An 18,092-nucleotide genomic window follows, 5' to 3' on the forward strand; every position below is an offset into this window, starting at 1 on the left:
TAGGTGCACAGGCCAAGAGAATTTATTTTAGTAATAAAGGTGACAGACAATGACACATTTAACAACACCTTGCACACACTTGCCTGCATCTAGATGATCTAGGGTGTAATCATTAGTCCAACAGTTACAAATGAGAGTTTCTGTTGGACAAATTCTGGTATGTTTAGCCCGTTTGGTTCCGTTTAAGAAACGTTTTTCAACAGAATCGACAGAATTAATACACCCCTGATCACATGGATAACACAGTTCACTTTCATAGCAGCCACATACAAACAGCATGACCACATAATTCTTTCTCGCATCAAGGTGCTCTCCTCCTCTCACCTTTTCCCTTCGTTTGTGGACTTCAGTGCACAACAAATCAGCTCTGTGACCAGGCTAAAAAACCTTTCCAAGTCAAACCTTAATATCATAACCACTACACAGAGCCTACATCGCTGTCACCATATTAGCTAACGTCATAGTCAACATAGCTACTAGAACTAAGGTGTTAGAAAACCCGCTATGATAATGCAGTACAGTCAGAAAGCAATTTAGCAGTTACACCGGCAGGCCCCGGTGGTAATAAATAAAATAAAAGGCTTGGACTTGGAAGAGTTCCAGTGTTGGATAGCCATAGCCTGCTAGCTAACATAGCATTCCTGTTTGAGCCGAGTGTTTGAGTAGGCTAAACTAGCTAGCTGCATTAGCTAGCTAAGTGAAAGTTTAAAAAAATTCTACAAAATATAGCTAGCTCTTGCTCTCTCTTGCTTCTCCTTCAATTTAAAAAAAGGAATTTGTTCAAAACGGTTCAACTATAGTCTTTCCATCTTTGAATCAACTTCACCCCACATTTTATGCACTGCAGTGCAAGCTAACTGTAGCTAATGCTTTCAGTACTAGATTCATTATCTGATCCTTTGATTGGGTGGACAACAAGAGCTCTGATAGGTTGGAGGACTTCTTCCGGAAGTTGTCATAATTACTGTGTACGTCTATGGAAGAGGATGAGAACCATGAGCCTCTTAGGTTTTGTATTGAAGTCAATGTACTCAGAGGTGGAGAGAAACTAGCTGTCTTCCGGCAACACCATTGTGCTACAAGAATAACAAGGAAACTGGTTAAGAATAAGATAGACTGAGTAGTGAAGTAACACTATTTTATTATCAAAGTTGAAAAATATCTCATTGAATTAAATATTCTCAAATGTGTAAAGCATGTCTATATGATCTACTAAATGCCTAGTATTTGGGAACTCATTCTGCCTTGATTTCAAAATCATATTGAACACTGGATACTGCCCAGCATTGGCTTGAACTATTGAAACATTACAAGGTTATCACATTAAATACATTGTCATACAACACAACATTTGGCCATGCTCCGTTGGTCAATTTGATACCAGACTGGTTACATTTTACAACAAAATAAAGCTCTATGATTGGTCTGAGAAGACGTGTTCCAGACGAGCACTGGCAGGCTGCTGTAGAGCTGACTGGAAAACGCCAGGAGAGGGCACTGTGGTCCGCTAACCAAAACCATATGGCTACTGTTGCTCCTGTCTGGCCAAGGCCTCTGCTTCCTGTGGGTGGTAGGAAAACAGTGATAAGAAAATTATACAAAACCAGGGTTGAGACCACCTGTAATTATGCTTCCACCAAAAGGTTCATGTCATTTTAAAAACACAATTGTGTGTAAGTGTTGTAATGATATAGTACAGTAGTCAACAGAACAGTCTCGACCTGCTGCTTAAAAGCAGGTCAGCATTCATTGCCTCTATATTGTGCAACGGAGCTGTGAAATACATGGTAAGAGGAAACACTGCCTGGGAATTGGAAGTAACATGGAGATCTTACAATGAACTACTCACAACTACTCTGTCCCTGTAGGATCAACAATGTTATTGTGAATCAATAACTACTTTGTTATTACGAATCAATTTGTATTGCATGCCTCTTTTGTGAGGTATTTATATTTTCCTGGACAAAAAGCAAAACAATCATTAAAGGGGCAATCTGCATTTGCTACATCCATTTTTGGACTTATAAATTAATTATATGTACCTGTTGATTTTTGAAGATTATAATGTATAAATGAGCTTAGATCAATTGTTGTACCCTATCAGATCCCAAAATATAAGCTTGTTTTACTCCAATGTTTGTAAAGAAAGTAAACACTATATAGCCTCAAAACATGGTTAAAACTATCATTTTTATATCATGGATTGTCAGTCATTGCATCCATACCACTGTCTATGAAATTGAGGGTGGTTATATTTTTCTAGCTCCATCCCTCTGCTTTCTACCGAATCAGCGGAGGGGAGAACAATTTGTTAATGTTGCAACTGCTGATTGCCGCTTTAAAACTCAGTCATTGCATAATGGCCATTTAAGATACATTCTGAGACCTCAGAGAGAAGTACAACAGGTAGAAATCTAAATATACAGCTAAAGCCAGTTGAACCAGATACTAAACACGTGTTCAACACATGGAGATGAATTGCATAATAACATGCCACAAAACATGCCACAAAAATCTTCCTCCAGAACATTAATTTACATTTCATAATATATCATGAGTGTTAGTCACAAGCTTTCGAGCTTATTTTTGGGACAAATGTAACTCGTACACTGATTGTGTTGTAGTCTAACTGTGTGGTTGAAAATCATTGTCTTACGTCAGATGTCATCACTCTTCCCTCAACCCGATAGAACAGTTAATTAGGCCACACATACCCATTGGCCAAAAATAGCATTCCAGTCATTTTATAATGGCTGTATACAGCTAGGGCCAGAGGGCAATTTAGGACCATCTTTTATTTTGTAAGCTACAATCAGCACTGTAAGGTTCACTTCAAAACAACAAGCAATCAATTAAAAGTAAACGGACTGGTCACCTGTGGTTTTGACAGACTGAGTATGTCCATAAGATCATTGTCTTTACCTTGGAGCCTAGAGGGGCTGTTAGGCCCAAAAAGGCATACACTGCATGCTCCTCACGGGCATCAAAGAAGGCCTCATAGTTCTGTAATGACAATACAAGGGAAGCGGTCTCACTAAGTACGTTTCATTAGGTTATCACACAAATTGTTACAGAAGGTACTGGGTAGGTAATAGGAGGTAATATTCTCACGGAGTATGTTGAGAATGTGTACTTTCAATTAGAACAGAATAAATATTAACCAGGCACTCACTATGCAGTTGCAAGCCTACTGTCCTTTGACCTCTCATCATCAGTTCCAGGCAGTAAGCTTCACTACAGTGATGGGGTCAGTACAGTACAACACTCACCCCACAGTATTGTTCTTCATTAAATATCTGTGGAGGCAGGGGGACACCCGTCGTTGGTCTGAAGTCTTCAGGTACGTTCTCCCTCATCCACTTCCTGTTGTCTTCACTAGTGACGATGTCACACTCCTCAAAGTCAATCTTGTTGACAGTAAGGAAACCCATGATGTCTTGCTGCTGCTTCTTAATCTACAGGCAGAGAGGGGATATAGATATACTATGAGTTGTTGTAATAATGATACAATAATAATAGGGTTTGGGTGGTGTATGGGGAGAAAAGCCTCTATTCACTTTGCAGAGCCTCTGCTGCCGGGCTGCATTCTACATAAGAGCCTGAGGACTACGACAGACCCAATAAGGCCTCTCCACAACCAGGATCAGCTAAGAAGTCAGGCACAGACCAAATATGGCAGCAGGATGAGAGCCCAGTGTTCCCATGCTACCACTTATGTTCTGTCTAAACTGCGCTGCATGACTTTAGTTAAGAATTAGAGGAAGAATACTTTGGAAAATGACATCAAATTATATAGATGAAACATGCTGTCAACTCTTGTACACAAAGAGGCCTGGCTTTACAATTAGGTATACATAACCATTTCTGTATGGTCATTGTTGTGACTTGCAAATTCACAGTAAGCAATAATATCCGTCTTTCAGACCAGATAATTCAGAGGTTGGCTGAGGCAGTCGTTCTGTAGCCATTGTGCTTTTTGACTGATTCTTTAGAGGGTGACGTACTGTAATTGGGTGAGGTATGAAGCTCAGATGCCCAAAGACTGATCCTGTCCAGCTATTCTGGCCCAGAACCCCCCTGGCAACAGTAGGAGTGTTGTTTTACAGTATGTAGGGAAGGAGTGGTGGGCCAGGAAAATGGAGGAAGGTGGTGTGGGGGAGTCAACATCTGCTGGGAGAGTCTAATTAAGCCTGACCCCCTCACCCTCACCACTTGGACTAAAACAGTTGCTTGAAAAAATCTGAGATGTTTCACCAAGTGCTTCACCTAAACATTCTTGTCTGCATGCTCACTCATAAAAATACTCCAACACAGATGGGTTTGAGCAGGAGTAAGTGACTGCTATTCCAACAGACAAATACGTGACTATGTATCCTCTTATATTGTACTGTGTTGTACCTGCATTTTAGATACAATACAATCATGGCATTGTGCTAATACTATATTAACACTATGCAAATGAATACAATAATAGTGATAACAAATCAATATCTCCAAAATGGCAGGTCCTCCTTGTTTTAGGGCCATTACAATATGCATTGTCATGCATGAGAAGCCTATAGAATCTAGTGCATTTGTGCAGCTGTCCAGCTTCTACTCTATCGCCTGGGACATCCCATGCACAACTTGCAGAACTTTCAAAAGCAAGTTTATGTCGACGCTAATTCAATACTCGATAGAGCCGAATTCATATGATAGTATCTGCGTAGCTACAACAGAGCAATAGCACACTCGTATGAGCCCGCCACACCTACCTAATCATGCAAATACATGTCATTTGAATTCGCCAAGAAAATGAACATAAACAGTCAATAGGCTACAAAGCTTACTCAATACTCTAGGTTTCTTACCGCTGTCGATCCAGAGGATGATGCTATAAATACTTTTATCACCATGGCTGTTTGATTCACTCCCCAAAACCAAGTGAACGGTGCACACTGCACCAACGTCTCCAAATGATCTCGTTCTCTCTCTCGCTCTCTCTCTCTCTCTCTCTCTGTAACAGCCGATGGAAATCAGATATCTAAAAACAATTGGGAACACTATCCCGGTGCTTTCGAAACGTATTTCCAAAAGCGTTTGACTACGTTCATATTTCATACGCCTATTTACATAGCCTAATAAACACACATCCCATATATTTAAAGTAAGACTTTTAATAAGTATACACTAAATAAAGCTAATAGACATATGCTCGGACATAAGGAAAATACAGTAACAGGTTTACAACCTACTAGCTACCCAATGTAGGCCTAAAGCTGTCTGATAAGATAATATAGCCCTATCAAAAATCCGGGTGATTATTTGGCTGCATTGTTTTTCTTTTTAAGAATAGCCTATTTTGTCTTCCAACATTTTAATGATTTAATCTCATGGTGGCTGAACAACACTAAGCGCAAAAATGCAAGCAGAATTGCAACATTAACGTCTGTGATTTCTTATATTTTCTTGCGCCAGTCCGTGAATAGGCCTAGCTGTTACAAATGATAAACACGTCATTCACTTTCACTAGGAATTTCGCGCGTAAATGAACTACATTGAAAATCTGTTTCTTTTGTGACACCTTGTGCCATCCTTTGATTGGCCAAGCATAACATCAGTCAACATTTAGCCGCACCTACCCCCACCCCCATCCAACCACTGGGTTTAATGTGCTGTATCTTTACTACAGTATTAATAAGAAGACGCCAGTCTCTGCAAACTGTGAACTCTGAATCACAAAATATAGCTATATCTTTAGTTTCTATTAAAGAAGAAAACCTACAAATCCAACATGCCCAAGAGAAAGGTATGTAGAGAGCCTAGATTACAGTATGCGGATATACTTTTTGCCCTGTATAAATCAGTCTTGATATTATGAAGCCTTCGAGACAAGGGAGATTAAATACAAATCTGACGTATGTATTTATGTTCACTCTTGCAAAAAAATCATTTGATATAATTATTAGATTTTTTTGGTTTGCAAAGAGCGTCTTATTTCGCCGAATTTAGAATGTTTCGAGGGATTTCTTGAGAGGCGCACACAATCTTCTGTCTGGTCTGAAGTCAAGCTGGATCTCCATGCTATTGAAACCACAAGCAGCCATGCTTTGCAGTTCCTACCCACATCGCGAACACAGCCAAACAAAACGGATGCCTTTTGATAGTTAGACCGTGTAAATCTGCATGTAAATGGTACAGAAAAATAAAGTAAAAACTCTTCTTTTCTTCCTCAATATAATTTAATTCTAAGACCGTCGCAAAAATGATCATTTTAATGTTTTCTTTGTTCGCGTTAAATGGGTGCTATTGCGCCTTCTTATCGCCAGGGGGCGGAACACAGTTGATTCTGCCCCTCCCCCTAAAATACATTTGGTGAAAACAGATGAGGACTAATGTCCCAATGAAAAAAAAATAACCAGGTCCACTGCTTCTTCTACTCAACGCATAGAACATGAAGCGCAAATCTAGAATGAGTAGAGGCTGGCTGTATAGGCAAAGTGTAGGCTATTGCCAATGTTTGCAAGCGGCTAAGTTTCTGTGAACTTGCAGTTACACATTTTAGACAATATTTAAATATTCAGCAATAATATATTATGTTTTAGATACGCATGCTATTGTTTCCAATCATTTTGAGTAATGTATTTTTTCATACATTTTGCAGGGAGCCGATGGAGATGTCAAGGAGGAGGTAAGTGATACACACACACAAAGACTCACACATGAATATCACCCTTGTAGAATAAGCTACAGGTTGCAATCTTCACCATTATTGAAATCATCACTAGTGATTACTGGTGATTGATTTTATCACATTATTTGCTCGTAAAAACCTGAAAATATTAAATTTGTTGAAAAGTATAATGCATTCTTGAAATAGTGAAATATTCAATTGTCTGCATTATGAAGATGAAGAAAACATCCTCATTCAATTCCTTTTTAAATGTTTTCACACACCTTTGATTGAGTAATATTATTCTCTTTTCTTACATTAGCCTTCAAGGAGATCTGCACGGTTGTCATCGGTGAGTACATTTTGTTTCTTTAAAGCTACCTTTTGGAAATGTAATATGTATATAGGCATCAGCACTACAACTATTTAACCTTTAACTAAAAATATATTTTCTTCTTTTCAACTATCAAATCAAATCATATTTGTCACATGCGCCGAATACAACAGGTGTAGGTAGACCTTACAGTGAGAGGCTTACATACAAGCCCTTAACCAACAATGCAGTTTTAAGAAAATACCCCCAAAAAGTAAGAGGTAAAATAAAAAATAATTAAAGAGCAGCAGTAAAAGAACAATAGTGGGGCTATATACAGGGGATACCAGCGCAGAGTCAATGTACGAGGGCACCAGTGTCAATCAAGGTAATTGAGGTAATATGTACATGTAGGTAGAGTTATTAAAGTGACTATGCCTAGATAATAACAGAGTAGCAGTAGCGTAGAAGGGGGGGCAATGCAAATAGTCTGGGTAGCCATTTGATAACTTATATATATTTTTGTTCTGTTTCATGGTATGCAATGCATTGCTTTGAGAATCTATTGTATCAATATACTCTTCCTTCTGTATTTTTCAGAAACCAGCCCCTCCCAAACCAGCACCAAAACCAAAAAAGCCAGCTAAAGTAATACTTACCTGTCTTCAACATCTACTCATTCAATATAATTATGCATGTCAGGTGTTTAGCATGTCATGTTGTCTTTTCAGCACATTCACACCCATATTAAGTGTCTAGACAATTACATCATTCTGAGGTTCCAGGCAGAGAAGATTTGACAGATATGCATGTAAATTGTCCCCACAGAAAGAAAAAGAAGTAAATGACAAGAAGAAGGAAGACAAGAAGAAGGTGAAGGCAGCAGCAGTCGAGGAGCCTAAAGAGGAGACCCAGTCTGAAAATGGCGAGACCAAGACAGACGAAGTATGTCATGCCATATCACCTGATTGTTAATATAAGACTATTATTTTTAATTGGAAGTATTATCTCGAGAATGTTGTTTTTAGTTAGTTGTATCTTACTATTTGTAGAGGTAAATCCATCTAAAAACATGAATCATTCAGGATTCTCAGTGTCTCACAGTGAATGGCTCTCAAGGTCTTACTTTTTTCATCTTACAGGTAGAGACTCCAGAAGAGAAGACTGAGTAGCACCTATCCTGTTCGTCCAATCCCCTCCCTTGTATGGCCCCCCAAGTCTCATGTGTTTTCCCTAAAACCTCCATTACCTTATTAACAGAGGAATATTTTTATCAACAATTTTGTAATTATTGGTACAGGTTTTTAGCACAAAACAAAGCTAAATATGGAAGATTGTTCTGTTGTGCAGTGGTCATATCAAGTGTTTTTAAGCAAACATAATTACGGTTTCGTTTTTTTATTAGTGTTGGTACCTTGTTGGGAGCTCAAAAAATAATGCTGGCTGGCAGACTAATTGCAGGTGGTATAGTATCACATTGTAGGTTTGCCAACTCACAACATTTCACTTTTGTTGGTGGTTGTATTTTTACCCTTGATATGTGCAGTGTTTTTTCTTTATGTGGGGGTTTACTTATTTTCAACGTGAATGTCTGTAAGAGGAATTTAAATATTGAAAAAATATTGAAAACATTCCAGGCTTAATAATGATGTGGGCATAACTGCTTTTGAAATAATCTTGCTCTGAATTATTTTGATGACAAATTATTTTAACGGCAGAAGAGACTTGTTGGAAGTCGCTAATGCTTTTTGAAACAAATGTTGGGATTTTTTATTGAAATATGCCGCCATCTGTTGTGTTCCCACTGAAGTTCTGGATGTCTAATTGGAATTTAATAAAATAGTAATTGGAATTTTCCTCATGAGGTTGCACTCTGTCTCATTACTTTACGTGTCATTATTACTGTATCATTACCATATCATATATAAACAAACAATAATCTTAAATTAATGACTGATGGAAAACTTTTGGTCAGAGGTAGCATTTTGCAACATACTTTCTGGATTTGTCTAAATGTCTTAGTCACTATTTGCTGACCAAAACTCAAAATGAGAGTAAATGGACCCTAGGTACAATACATGACCAAAATGTGTGTATGTGGACACCTGCTCGTCAAACATCTCATTCCAAAATCATGGGCATTCATTTTGCTTTTGCTGCTCTAACAGCCTCCACTCTTCTGGGAAGGCTTTCCACTAAATGTTAGAACATTGCTGGGGAGACTTGTTTCCATTCAGCCACAAGAACATTAGTGAGGTAAGGCCACTGATGTTGGGCGATTAGTCCTGGCTCGCAGTCAGCATTCCAAAGGTGTTCGATGGGGTTGAGGTCAGGGCTCTGTGCAGGCCAGTCAAGTTCTACCACACTGATCTTGAAAAAACATTTCTGTATCGACCTCGCTTTGTGCACAGGAGCATTGCCATGCTAAAACAGGAACGGGCCCTCAAACTGTTGCCACAAAGTTTGAAACACAGAATCGTCTAGAATGTCATTGTATGCTGTAGCGTTAAAATTTCCCTTCACTGGAACTAAGGGGCCTAGCCCGAACCATGAAAAACAGCCCCAGACCATTATTCCTCCTCCACCCAACCTTACGGTTGGCACTATGCATTGGGGAAAGTAGCGTTCTCCTGGCATCCGCCTAATCCAGATTCGCCTGTCGGACTGCCAGATGGTGAAGCGTGATTCATCACTCCAGAGAACGCGTTTCCAGAGTCCAATGACAGCGAGCTTTACACCACTCCAGCCGACCCTTGGCAAAGTGCATGGTGATCTTAGGCTTGTCTGCGACTGCTCTGCCATGGCAATCCATTTCATTAGGCTCCAGACAAACAGTTATTGTGCTGACGTTGCTTCCAGAGGCAGTTTGGAACTCGGAGTTGCAACCCAGGACAGACAATTTTTTACACGCTTCAGCACTCGGCGGTTCCGTTCTGTGAGCTTGTGTGGCCTACCACCTCGCAGCTGAGCCGTTGTTGCTCCTAGACGTTTCCACTTCACAATAACAGCACTTACAGTTGACCGGGGCAGCTCTGGTAGGGCAGAAATTTGACGAACTGACTTGTTGGAAAGGTGGCATCCTGTGACGGTGCCACGTTGAAAGTCACTGAGCTCGTCAGTAAGGCCATTCTACTGCCAATGTTTGTCTATGGAGATTGCATGGCTGTGTGCTCGATTCTATACACCTTTCAGCAACGGGTGTGGCTGAAATAGCCAAAGCCACACATTTTAAGGGGTGTCCACATTCTTTTTTATATATAATGTATCATGCCAGCTTACTTGTATAGAGCCTACAAATCACCACAAAGACATGATTTTGCATGTCTTGCAAAAGCATGCAATTTTTCAGCTCTTAACATTATAATTGTTTGACATGCAAATTGGTAACCTTGCTCTAACTAGGGCTAAGTAGTGTTTGGCAGTACCCATTAGCCGTAGCTTTTGTGGAGCGATGGGTAACGATGCTTCGAGGGTGACTGATGTGTGCAGAGCGTCCCTGGTTCGCGCCCAAGTCAGGGCGAGGGGACGGATGTAAAGTCTATATTGTTACATATAATAATATGGCGTTATTTTTGCCATATGGTAAGTTTTGTGCTTGTCTGAAAATAACCCTATAGTTGTAGTTGCAACTTAATTTAATATTTGGAAGTACATAGTCTAAAAGTGAAGGCAAGACATTAGATCAACATCCATGAAATCTCATCAGCAGAATATAATAGGCCTTACTTGTTTATTTATTTGAAATGACAATCTCAATACCCCAGAATATGCTCTACTCAAATTAATTGAGGTCGATAAAAACAACTTTATCTACAAATATGTCCTCAATAAAAGGTCTCTGTCCTGGGCTCGATTTCCCAAATGCATTTTAAGGATAAATTAGTCTTTAGAACCATAACGATGGTTCTAAAGCCTTCAGATGCTTTTGGGAAACCGGGCCTAGTACTATATGGTAGGAACTCCTCACCAAAACCAGGTGGTATGGCCACCAGGTGGCTCGTGCTGGAATTGCAAATGTTCTGTCATTGGTCGCGGGAGGGCGCTAACAAAGCTGTGAGATAGCTTGAGAAAGGAAAAGGCCAAACGCTGGGAAGCAATTCAAGTGGCTATTTTCCAAATACACCTAAACATTAGTGAATCAAATGTCGATGTTCTTATCAAGTGATGGCAGAAGAACAGTGTTCACAAATCGAAGCTGGTGAGTGTTACATGTCTAGCTATTTCTCTCTTTAAAATATTAACGCAAACACAGTTTAGGTCTTGAGTCAGTTAGCCTAGCTATCTAGTAGTTAGCATAGCTGGCTAGCTTAGCAAGCTATTGAATGGCTTAATAATGCGCCTCTCTATTTTCAGAATTGTATTACCTCATTGCCAGATTTCTCCAGTCGGGACCGTGTAAAAAATCGGCACAGGTAGGAATGACAAGTTATATCAATAACTTTAACTACAATTGCTATCTATCTAAATATCTCAATGTGTGCTAAAGACTAGCAACTCTCTCCATAGATCCTGGTTGAGGAACTGGAAGAGTATGAGGTAAGCTGCGCTCGCTCTCGTCTATATTAGCTTGTTCTCAGGTCTCGTTTCCGCGATATTGGGGCGCTTTCTACTTTTATTGGTATGGTGTGCTTTGTTATTGATAGAGGCATGAACAATACGGCAACTATATTATTGTATTTATGGAGTTTTGATGCATTTATCTAACCGCGTGTCTTCCGTTTAGTTGATCCCGAAACGATGGAGTTGGGACGGCAAACAATACAAACGAAACTTCCAAGACTGGGTGAGTGTTATTATAATAAGTTCATAACCGGCTATCCAATCAATCGTGTAACTTTTGATTGCGAGAATACATTTGTATATCAATATTTTGTCGGCTTTCAAATGTTTTTGTTCAGTTGATGGATGATAGTTATTTTTAAACCATCTGTGCGTTTGAGTAAAAGCCGGCATTTGATTACTTCAAATTAATATTTGGTCAGGAATTATAGCCGTGTTGTGTGTGGGCAAAGAGGAGGGGTAAACAGAATGAGGATGTACAAAGGTTTAGGAAACGTCCATCTTACCAGACAGCCAATGAAATAGCAGTTAAGGCGTCCGCATGCTTCCCACCCGAAACAGTTCTTGCATATATTATGACGACATTTTGTGACGTTTTAGTATCGGCAAGGGTTTTTGCGGCTGTTCGTGCACAGGACATATTTTTTTCTCGAGGCAAAACGAATGGTGCTTCGAGGCCAAAGTAGGTAACATTATGACGTCAGGGATTTTTAGGTCGGAGCTCTAGAAAGATGCCATATTTCCTGACTTGGAATTCCGAGTTTGTTGACCGTACAAAACGATTTTCCCAGTCGGAGCTCGTTTTTTCCCGAGTACCCAGTTGTTTTGAATGCTCGGAAGTCGGAGTGTTCCGAGCTCCCAATTGTTTTGAACGCAGCAGAAGTTCGGTCAGAGAAATCTAGGCTCCTTTGTCAGAGATTGGTCAACATTGGGGATTATTCAATGAAGTGTTTGTCATTGAGTGAGAGAACTCGTTTTCATGTACAATTTTTTCAATAGAGATGTACTGCACCAAACATCTTAGCTAGATGTAAAATTGCGCAACTAAGAGGTCTGCAACAACGTCAAGATGAAAGACCGATTTCTTGAGATATTTTTGATTAATTAAGCCTATACTGGCTAAGGCGTCTCATGATGGACAAACGGCACTATTGCAGTTTTTTCAAATTTTTCAAGCGAAGGTCTTTTAATATTTTAAGGGAGTATACACGGCACAAACCTTCACTTAGCACAGCCGAGTTCTGCTAGGCGCAAACCGAACCTAGTATGCAGAGACTTTACAATTTGAGACAGCTGGGAGAAGGAAGGTGATTCAGATGGCTAACTGCAGTGTGTGTGTTTCCCAAATCAAATTGTATTTATCACATGCGCGGAATACAACCGGGTTAGACCTTACAGTGAAATGCTTACTTACAAGCTCTTGACCAACAAGGCAGTTTTACTAAACAAAAAGGAAGAGCTGATGATAATAATAACACATTATTAAAGAGCACTAGTAAAATAACAATAGTGGGGCTATATACAGGGGGTACCGGTGTTGAGGTAATATGTACATGTAGGTAGTTATTTAAGTGACTGCATAGATAATAATAATAATAATAGAGAGTGGGGGGGGGCAATGCAAATAGTCTGGGTAGCCATTTGATTAGATGTTCATGAGTCTTATGGCTTGGGGGTAGAAGCTGTTTAGAAGCCTCTTGGACCTAGACTTGGCGCTCTGGTACTGCTTGCTGTGTGGTAGCAGAGAGAACAGTCTATGACTACGATGGCTGGAGTCTTTGATGCCTGGTACATGGGTCGTGGATGGCAGGAAGCTTGGCCCCGGTGATGTACTGGGCCATACACACTACCCTCTGTAGTGCCTTGCAGTCGGAGGCTGACCAATTTCCATACCAAGCAGTGATGCAACCCGTCAGGATGCTCTTAATGGTGCAGCTGTAGAACCTTTTGAGGATCTGAAGACCCATGCCAAATCTTTTCAGTCTCCTGAGGGGGAATAGGTTTTGTCGTGCCCTCTTCACGACTGTTTTGGTGTGCTTAGTGTGTTAGTTTGTTGGTGATGTGGAAGCCAAGGAGCTTGAAGCTCTCAACCTGCTCCACTACAGCCCAGTCGACTAGAATGGGGGCGTGCTCGGTCCTCCTTTTACAGTAGTCCACAATCATCTCCTTTGTCTTGATCACATTGAGGGAGAGGTTGTTGTCCTTGCACCACACGGTCAGGTCTCTGACCTCCTCCCTATAGGCTGTCTCATCGTTGTCGGTGATCAGGCCTACCACTGTTGTGTCATCAGCAAACTTAATGATGGTGTTGGAGTCATGCCTGGCTGTGCAGTCATGAGTGAACAGGGAGTACAGGAGGGGACTGAGCAAACCACTAATTCCTATGATTAATAGTGTTAAACAGTGTTAAATCACACTGAAAACAATGTTTTTTTGTGAAAATATTTCATTTTGCCATTATAACAAGATTGGTAGCAACATTTGAAAATTGTGTGGAAATCAGTTAAAATCATATTGTCATATGCTTCGTAAACAACAAGTGTTGACTAACTGCTTACTTAGGGGCCCTTCCCAACAACACAGAGAAATAATAACACAAGGAATAAATATACAATGAGTAACGATAACTTGGCTATGTATACGGGGTACCAGTACTGAGTCAATGTGCAGGGGTACGAGGTAATTGAGGTAGATACACTACTGTTCAGAAGTCACTTAGAAATGTCCCCTTTTTTTAAAAGAAAACACTTTTTTTTAAATCATTAAAAAACATAAAATTGATCAGAGATACATTGTAGACATTGTTAATGTTGTATTTGACTATTGTAGCTGGAAACAGATTTTTTTTAAATGTATTTTTATTGAATATCTACATAGGTGTACTGAGGCCCATTATCAGCAACCATCTCTCCTGTGTTCCAATGGTATGTTGTGTTAGCTCAATGGCCAGAAACAAATAACTTTCTTCTGAGACTCGTCAGTCTATTCTTGTTCTGAGAAATGAAGGCTATTCCATGCAAGAAATTTCCAAGAAACTAAAGATCTCGAACAACGCTGTGTACTACTCCCTTCACAGAACAGTGCAAACTGGCCCTAACCAGAATAGAAAGAGGAGTGCGAGGCCCCGGTGCACAACTGAGCAAGAGGACAAGAACATTAGTGTCTAGTTTGAGAAACGGACACCTCACAAGTCCTCAACTGGCAGCTTCAGTAAATAGTACCCGCAAAACACAAGTCTCAACAGTGAAGAGGTGACTCCGGGATGCTGGCCTTCTAGGCAGAGTTACTCTATCCAGTGTCTGTGTTCTTTTGCCCATCTTAATCTTTTCTTTTTATTGGCCAGTCTGAGATGTTTTTTTATTTGCAACTGCCTAGAAGGCCAGCATCCTGGAGTCGCCTCTTCACTGTTGACATTGAGATGGGTGTTTTGCAGGGTACTATTTAATGAAGCTGCCAGTTGAGGACTTGTGAGGCATCTGTTTCTCAAACTAGACACTAATGTACTTGTCCTCTTGCTCAGTTGTACAAATTCAAAAATTCTAAACTTGGATTAGCTAACACAACGTGCCATTGGAACAGAGGAGTGATGGTTGCTGATAATGGGCCTCTGTACGCATATGTAGATATTCCATAAAAATCTGCAGTTTCCAAATACAATAGTCATTTACAACATTAATAATGTCTACACTGTTTCTGATCTATTTTAATGGACAAATTGTGCTTTTCTTTAAAAAACAAGGACATTTCTAAGTGACCCCAAACTTTTGAACAGATGTGTATGTACGTATAGGTAGGAATAAAGTGACTAGGCAACAGGATAGATAAATAGTTGCAGCAGCGTATGTGATGAGTCAAAATAGTTAGTGCAAAAAAGGGTAATTGCAGATAACCAATAGCTACCCGGACTAACTATTGAACTTGGGAGTATGAGCTGTTCAGGGTCTTGTTGGTATCGGACTTGGTGCATCTGTATGCTTGCTGTGCGGTCGCAGATGGAACAGTCTATGACTAGGGTGGCTGACGTCTTTGACAATTTTTAGGGCCTTCTGACTGCCTGGTATAGAGCCACACAGTGGAGGTGTCATATTACCTATAAAAACATAGTGGTCAAACAGGGAAATGGTTCCAATAGTTTTTCCCCAAAGGGAATTTTAGAAACACTTAAAATAAGGGCTATGTTTTGTGTAGGCTTACCCTTGCGTGACATTTTGATAACCATGTAAATCTCTCAGACAAGGTGACTTTTATCAATATATCAATTTTATCAAATGCTAATTAGCATCAAATTAGACATCATGCAAGACTACAAATTCCTGCAAGCTCCTGCACGTGTCAATTTAAAACTTGCACAAGACAATGCACAGAATTTTCCTTTTTTTTTTTTTTTTGCCAATTTATTATTACTACAGTTAGATAACATTTGATAGTTAATCTAGAGATTCTTACCATTGCCTCGATTCTTCAGTCTAGTCCAGATCATCATGGCATTTGTAGTTCTTTGATAGCCACATTAGCAGCTAATTTTGGGGGGTAAATACAAGCAAATATATTGATAAATGTCACCTCTTAGAGAGATTTACACGGTTATCAAAATGTCATGCCAGGGTAAGCCTACGTGAAACACAGGCCTTATTTTAAGTGTTTCTAAAATCTCATTCTCACTTTCCACCATCTTCTCCTCAGAGCTTACACTCCAATTTCACCCCTGCCCAGTGTCCGTTTTGGGCAGAACATAAAATCTAACTAAAGATGTATTTTGACATCTAGTTTGTAAATGTAAGGCATTTCATATATTAAAGTGTCTAGGGATACGGTTACATTTTCCCTAATGTTGCTTTGATGACATTTTCCTACTGATTCCACTCACACAGGTCTATATGATGACTGTTTTCTCTGATGTGTCCACAGGTGATCTTGAACCAGCACATCCCAGCAGACTACCTGCTGAGAGTATGCCAACAGATCGGTCCTCTCATAGACAAGGAGGCCCCACCTAGCGTCCCTGGAGTCCAGACCCTCCTGGGCTTGGGAAGGCAGTCTTTGCTTCGCACAGCTAAAAGTGAGCCCCCCCACCCCACCCCAATTCACTGTTTCTTTCTCTTGCCACCAAAATAATGTCATCATCACTAATCAAGGTGCTTGATTAAACAGATGCGGAATACATGCCCCAGACTCCCAGGTCATACAGTCTGTAATGCTTTAGAACCATGTGTTCTGTTAGGTTGTACCCACACAGAATGGAGCGGAACTGCTGTTGCTGCGCTGCACCGGGGTCGCCCCCCAGAACCACCAGTCAGCTTTGGGAAGCCCCCCAGCATCGGTAAGCTGTGCTGTAAAAAGAAAAAAAGAATATTCCTGAAACCTGTAAATTATTGGAAACACTACAGAGCAATACATATTTCATTGTAAATTCCTTTACCTCTACCCAACTGACCTCTACCCTCTCGCTGTCTAGTGTCCATCATGGGTGCTCGCCAGGCTACTGGCACTGCCCGCTTCGGCCATGCCCTGCCGTCCTACACCTACCAGCATATGAAGATGCACAGGCGCATCCTGGGCCACCTGTCCTCTGTGTACTGTGTGGCCTTCGACCGCAGTGGCAGACGGATATTTACGGTAAGAGTCTGACAAAAGACGAGAAGATATACCAAAGACAGTTGTTGTCCGTTCCCTCTGAAGTGTGTCAGTCTCTATACCGCCGGTGTCTCATCATGACCTCTCTCCTTCCAGGGTTCTGATGACTGTCTGGTGAAGATTTGGTCCACGGATGACGGCCGGCTGCTGTCCACCCTGCGTGGCCATGCGGCCGAGATCTCCGACATGGCAGTGAACTACGAGAACACGCTCATAGCCTCGGCCAGCTGTGACAAGGTCATCCGAGTGTGGTGCCTGCGCACCTGCGCCCCCATCACTGTGCTGCAGGGCCATGCAGCCTCCATCACCTCCATTCAGGTCAGGACAAGTAATAGGAACCTAGCTAGTTATACCCTTCATTATTCATTTGTGTTAGGTTCACCTAACACCTTTTTTGCACTATTGGTTAGAGCCTGTAAGTAAGCATTTCACTAAGGTCTACACCTGTTGTATTTGGCGCACGTGACAAATAAACTTTGATTTGATTCATTTACCTTCTGTGATGTAAAATATCTTGCATGAGGCCTGTTTTTTTTTGTGCAATTTTGTGAACCTTTCGATTTGAGAAATATCAGTGTGTTTGACACCCCCTGTCCTCCTCAGTTTTGTCCGGCGGTAAAAGGACCGATGCGCTTCCTGGCCTCCACTGGCGCAGACGGCATGGTGTGTTTATGGCAATGGCACTCGCTCAGCATGAAGTTTGTGTAAGTGTTGGACAGCGGAGGTTGTCTGAGGCATCCAGGGAGGAATGACAAGGTGATGGTGTCTTTATTTTCAACAGATCCTTTTTGTGGCCTAAGTGACCCTAACCTGTGTTTTCTGTTTCCTCCTCAGTGACCGGCCAGTCAAGTTCATTGAGCGGTCAAGGCCTGGGGTCCAGATTTCCACCTCCTCCTTCAGCTGTGGTAGGTGGCCCCTAATAAACAACATGCT

At 40.8% G+C, this 18,092-nt stretch overlaps 3 protein-coding genes across 5 annotated transcripts in view; 2 read left to right on the plus strand and 1 right to left on the minus strand.

Moving 5' to 3' along the window:
• LOC109892605 (SH3 domain-binding glutamic acid-rich-like protein) lies at positions 1 to 11,493 on the minus strand. Of its 2 annotated transcripts, none has more exons than XM_020485266.2 (4): positions 11,330 to 11,493; positions 3,270 to 3,455; positions 2,923 to 3,003; positions 1 to 1,561 (listed from the first exon to the last, which is right to left on the minus strand). In XM_020485266.2, exons 2-4 carry the CDS (start codon positions 3,429 to 3,431, stop codon positions 1,526 to 1,528), a joined length of 279 nt encoding a protein of 92 aa, XP_020340855.1. In that variant the 5' UTR covers positions 3,432 to 3,455; positions 11,330 to 11,493; the 3' UTR covers positions 1 to 1,525. The 2 variants fall into 2 exon arrangements, with proteins under 2 accessions (XP_020340855.1, XP_020340854.1); XM_020485265.2 differs by lacking the exon at positions 11,330 to 11,493 and adding an exon at positions 4,851 to 5,028.
• On the plus strand, positions 5,604 to 8,826 carry hmgn7 (high mobility group nucleosomal binding domain 7). The gene is made up of 6 exons (XM_020485267.2): positions 5,604 to 5,788; positions 6,644 to 6,670; positions 6,975 to 7,004; positions 7,566 to 7,613; positions 7,794 to 7,910; positions 8,108 to 8,826. The coding sequence occupies exons 1-6, from the start codon at positions 5,774 to 5,776 to the stop codon at positions 8,135 to 8,137; spliced, it is 267 nt and encodes an 88-aa protein (XP_020340856.1). The 5' UTR covers positions 5,604 to 5,773; the 3' UTR covers positions 8,138 to 8,826.
• LOC109891771 (bromodomain and WD repeat-containing protein 3-like) overlaps positions 11,001 to 18,092 on the plus strand; it is a 20,162-nt gene continuing 13,070 nt past the window's right edge. For both annotated transcript variants that reach the window (XM_020484256.2, XM_031826526.1), the window contains exons 1-10: positions 11,001 to 11,163; positions 11,319 to 11,377; positions 11,472 to 11,501; positions 11,689 to 11,748; positions 16,434 to 16,584; positions 16,747 to 16,845; positions 16,981 to 17,141; positions 17,256 to 17,477; positions 17,763 to 17,863; positions 17,994 to 18,064. In XM_020484256.2, coding sequence (XP_020339845.1) covers positions 11,130 to 11,163; positions 11,319 to 11,377; positions 11,472 to 11,501; positions 11,689 to 11,748; positions 16,434 to 16,584; positions 16,747 to 16,845; positions 16,981 to 17,141; positions 17,256 to 17,477; positions 17,763 to 17,863; positions 17,994 to 18,064 — 988 coding nt within the window. In that variant the 5' untranslated portion in view covers positions 11,001 to 11,129. The remainder of the gene's footprint in view (positions 11,164 to 11,318; positions 11,378 to 11,471; positions 11,502 to 11,688; positions 11,749 to 16,433; positions 16,585 to 16,746; positions 16,846 to 16,980; positions 17,142 to 17,255; positions 17,478 to 17,762; positions 17,864 to 17,993; positions 18,065 to 18,092) is intronic.

Source organism: Oncorhynchus kisutch, linkage group LG6 (genome assembly GCF_002021735.2).
Source record: "Oncorhynchus kisutch isolate 150728-3 linkage group LG6, Okis_V2, whole genome shotgun sequence".
Taxonomy (NCBI): Eukaryota; Metazoa; Chordata; class Actinopteri; order Salmoniformes; family Salmonidae; genus Oncorhynchus; species Oncorhynchus kisutch.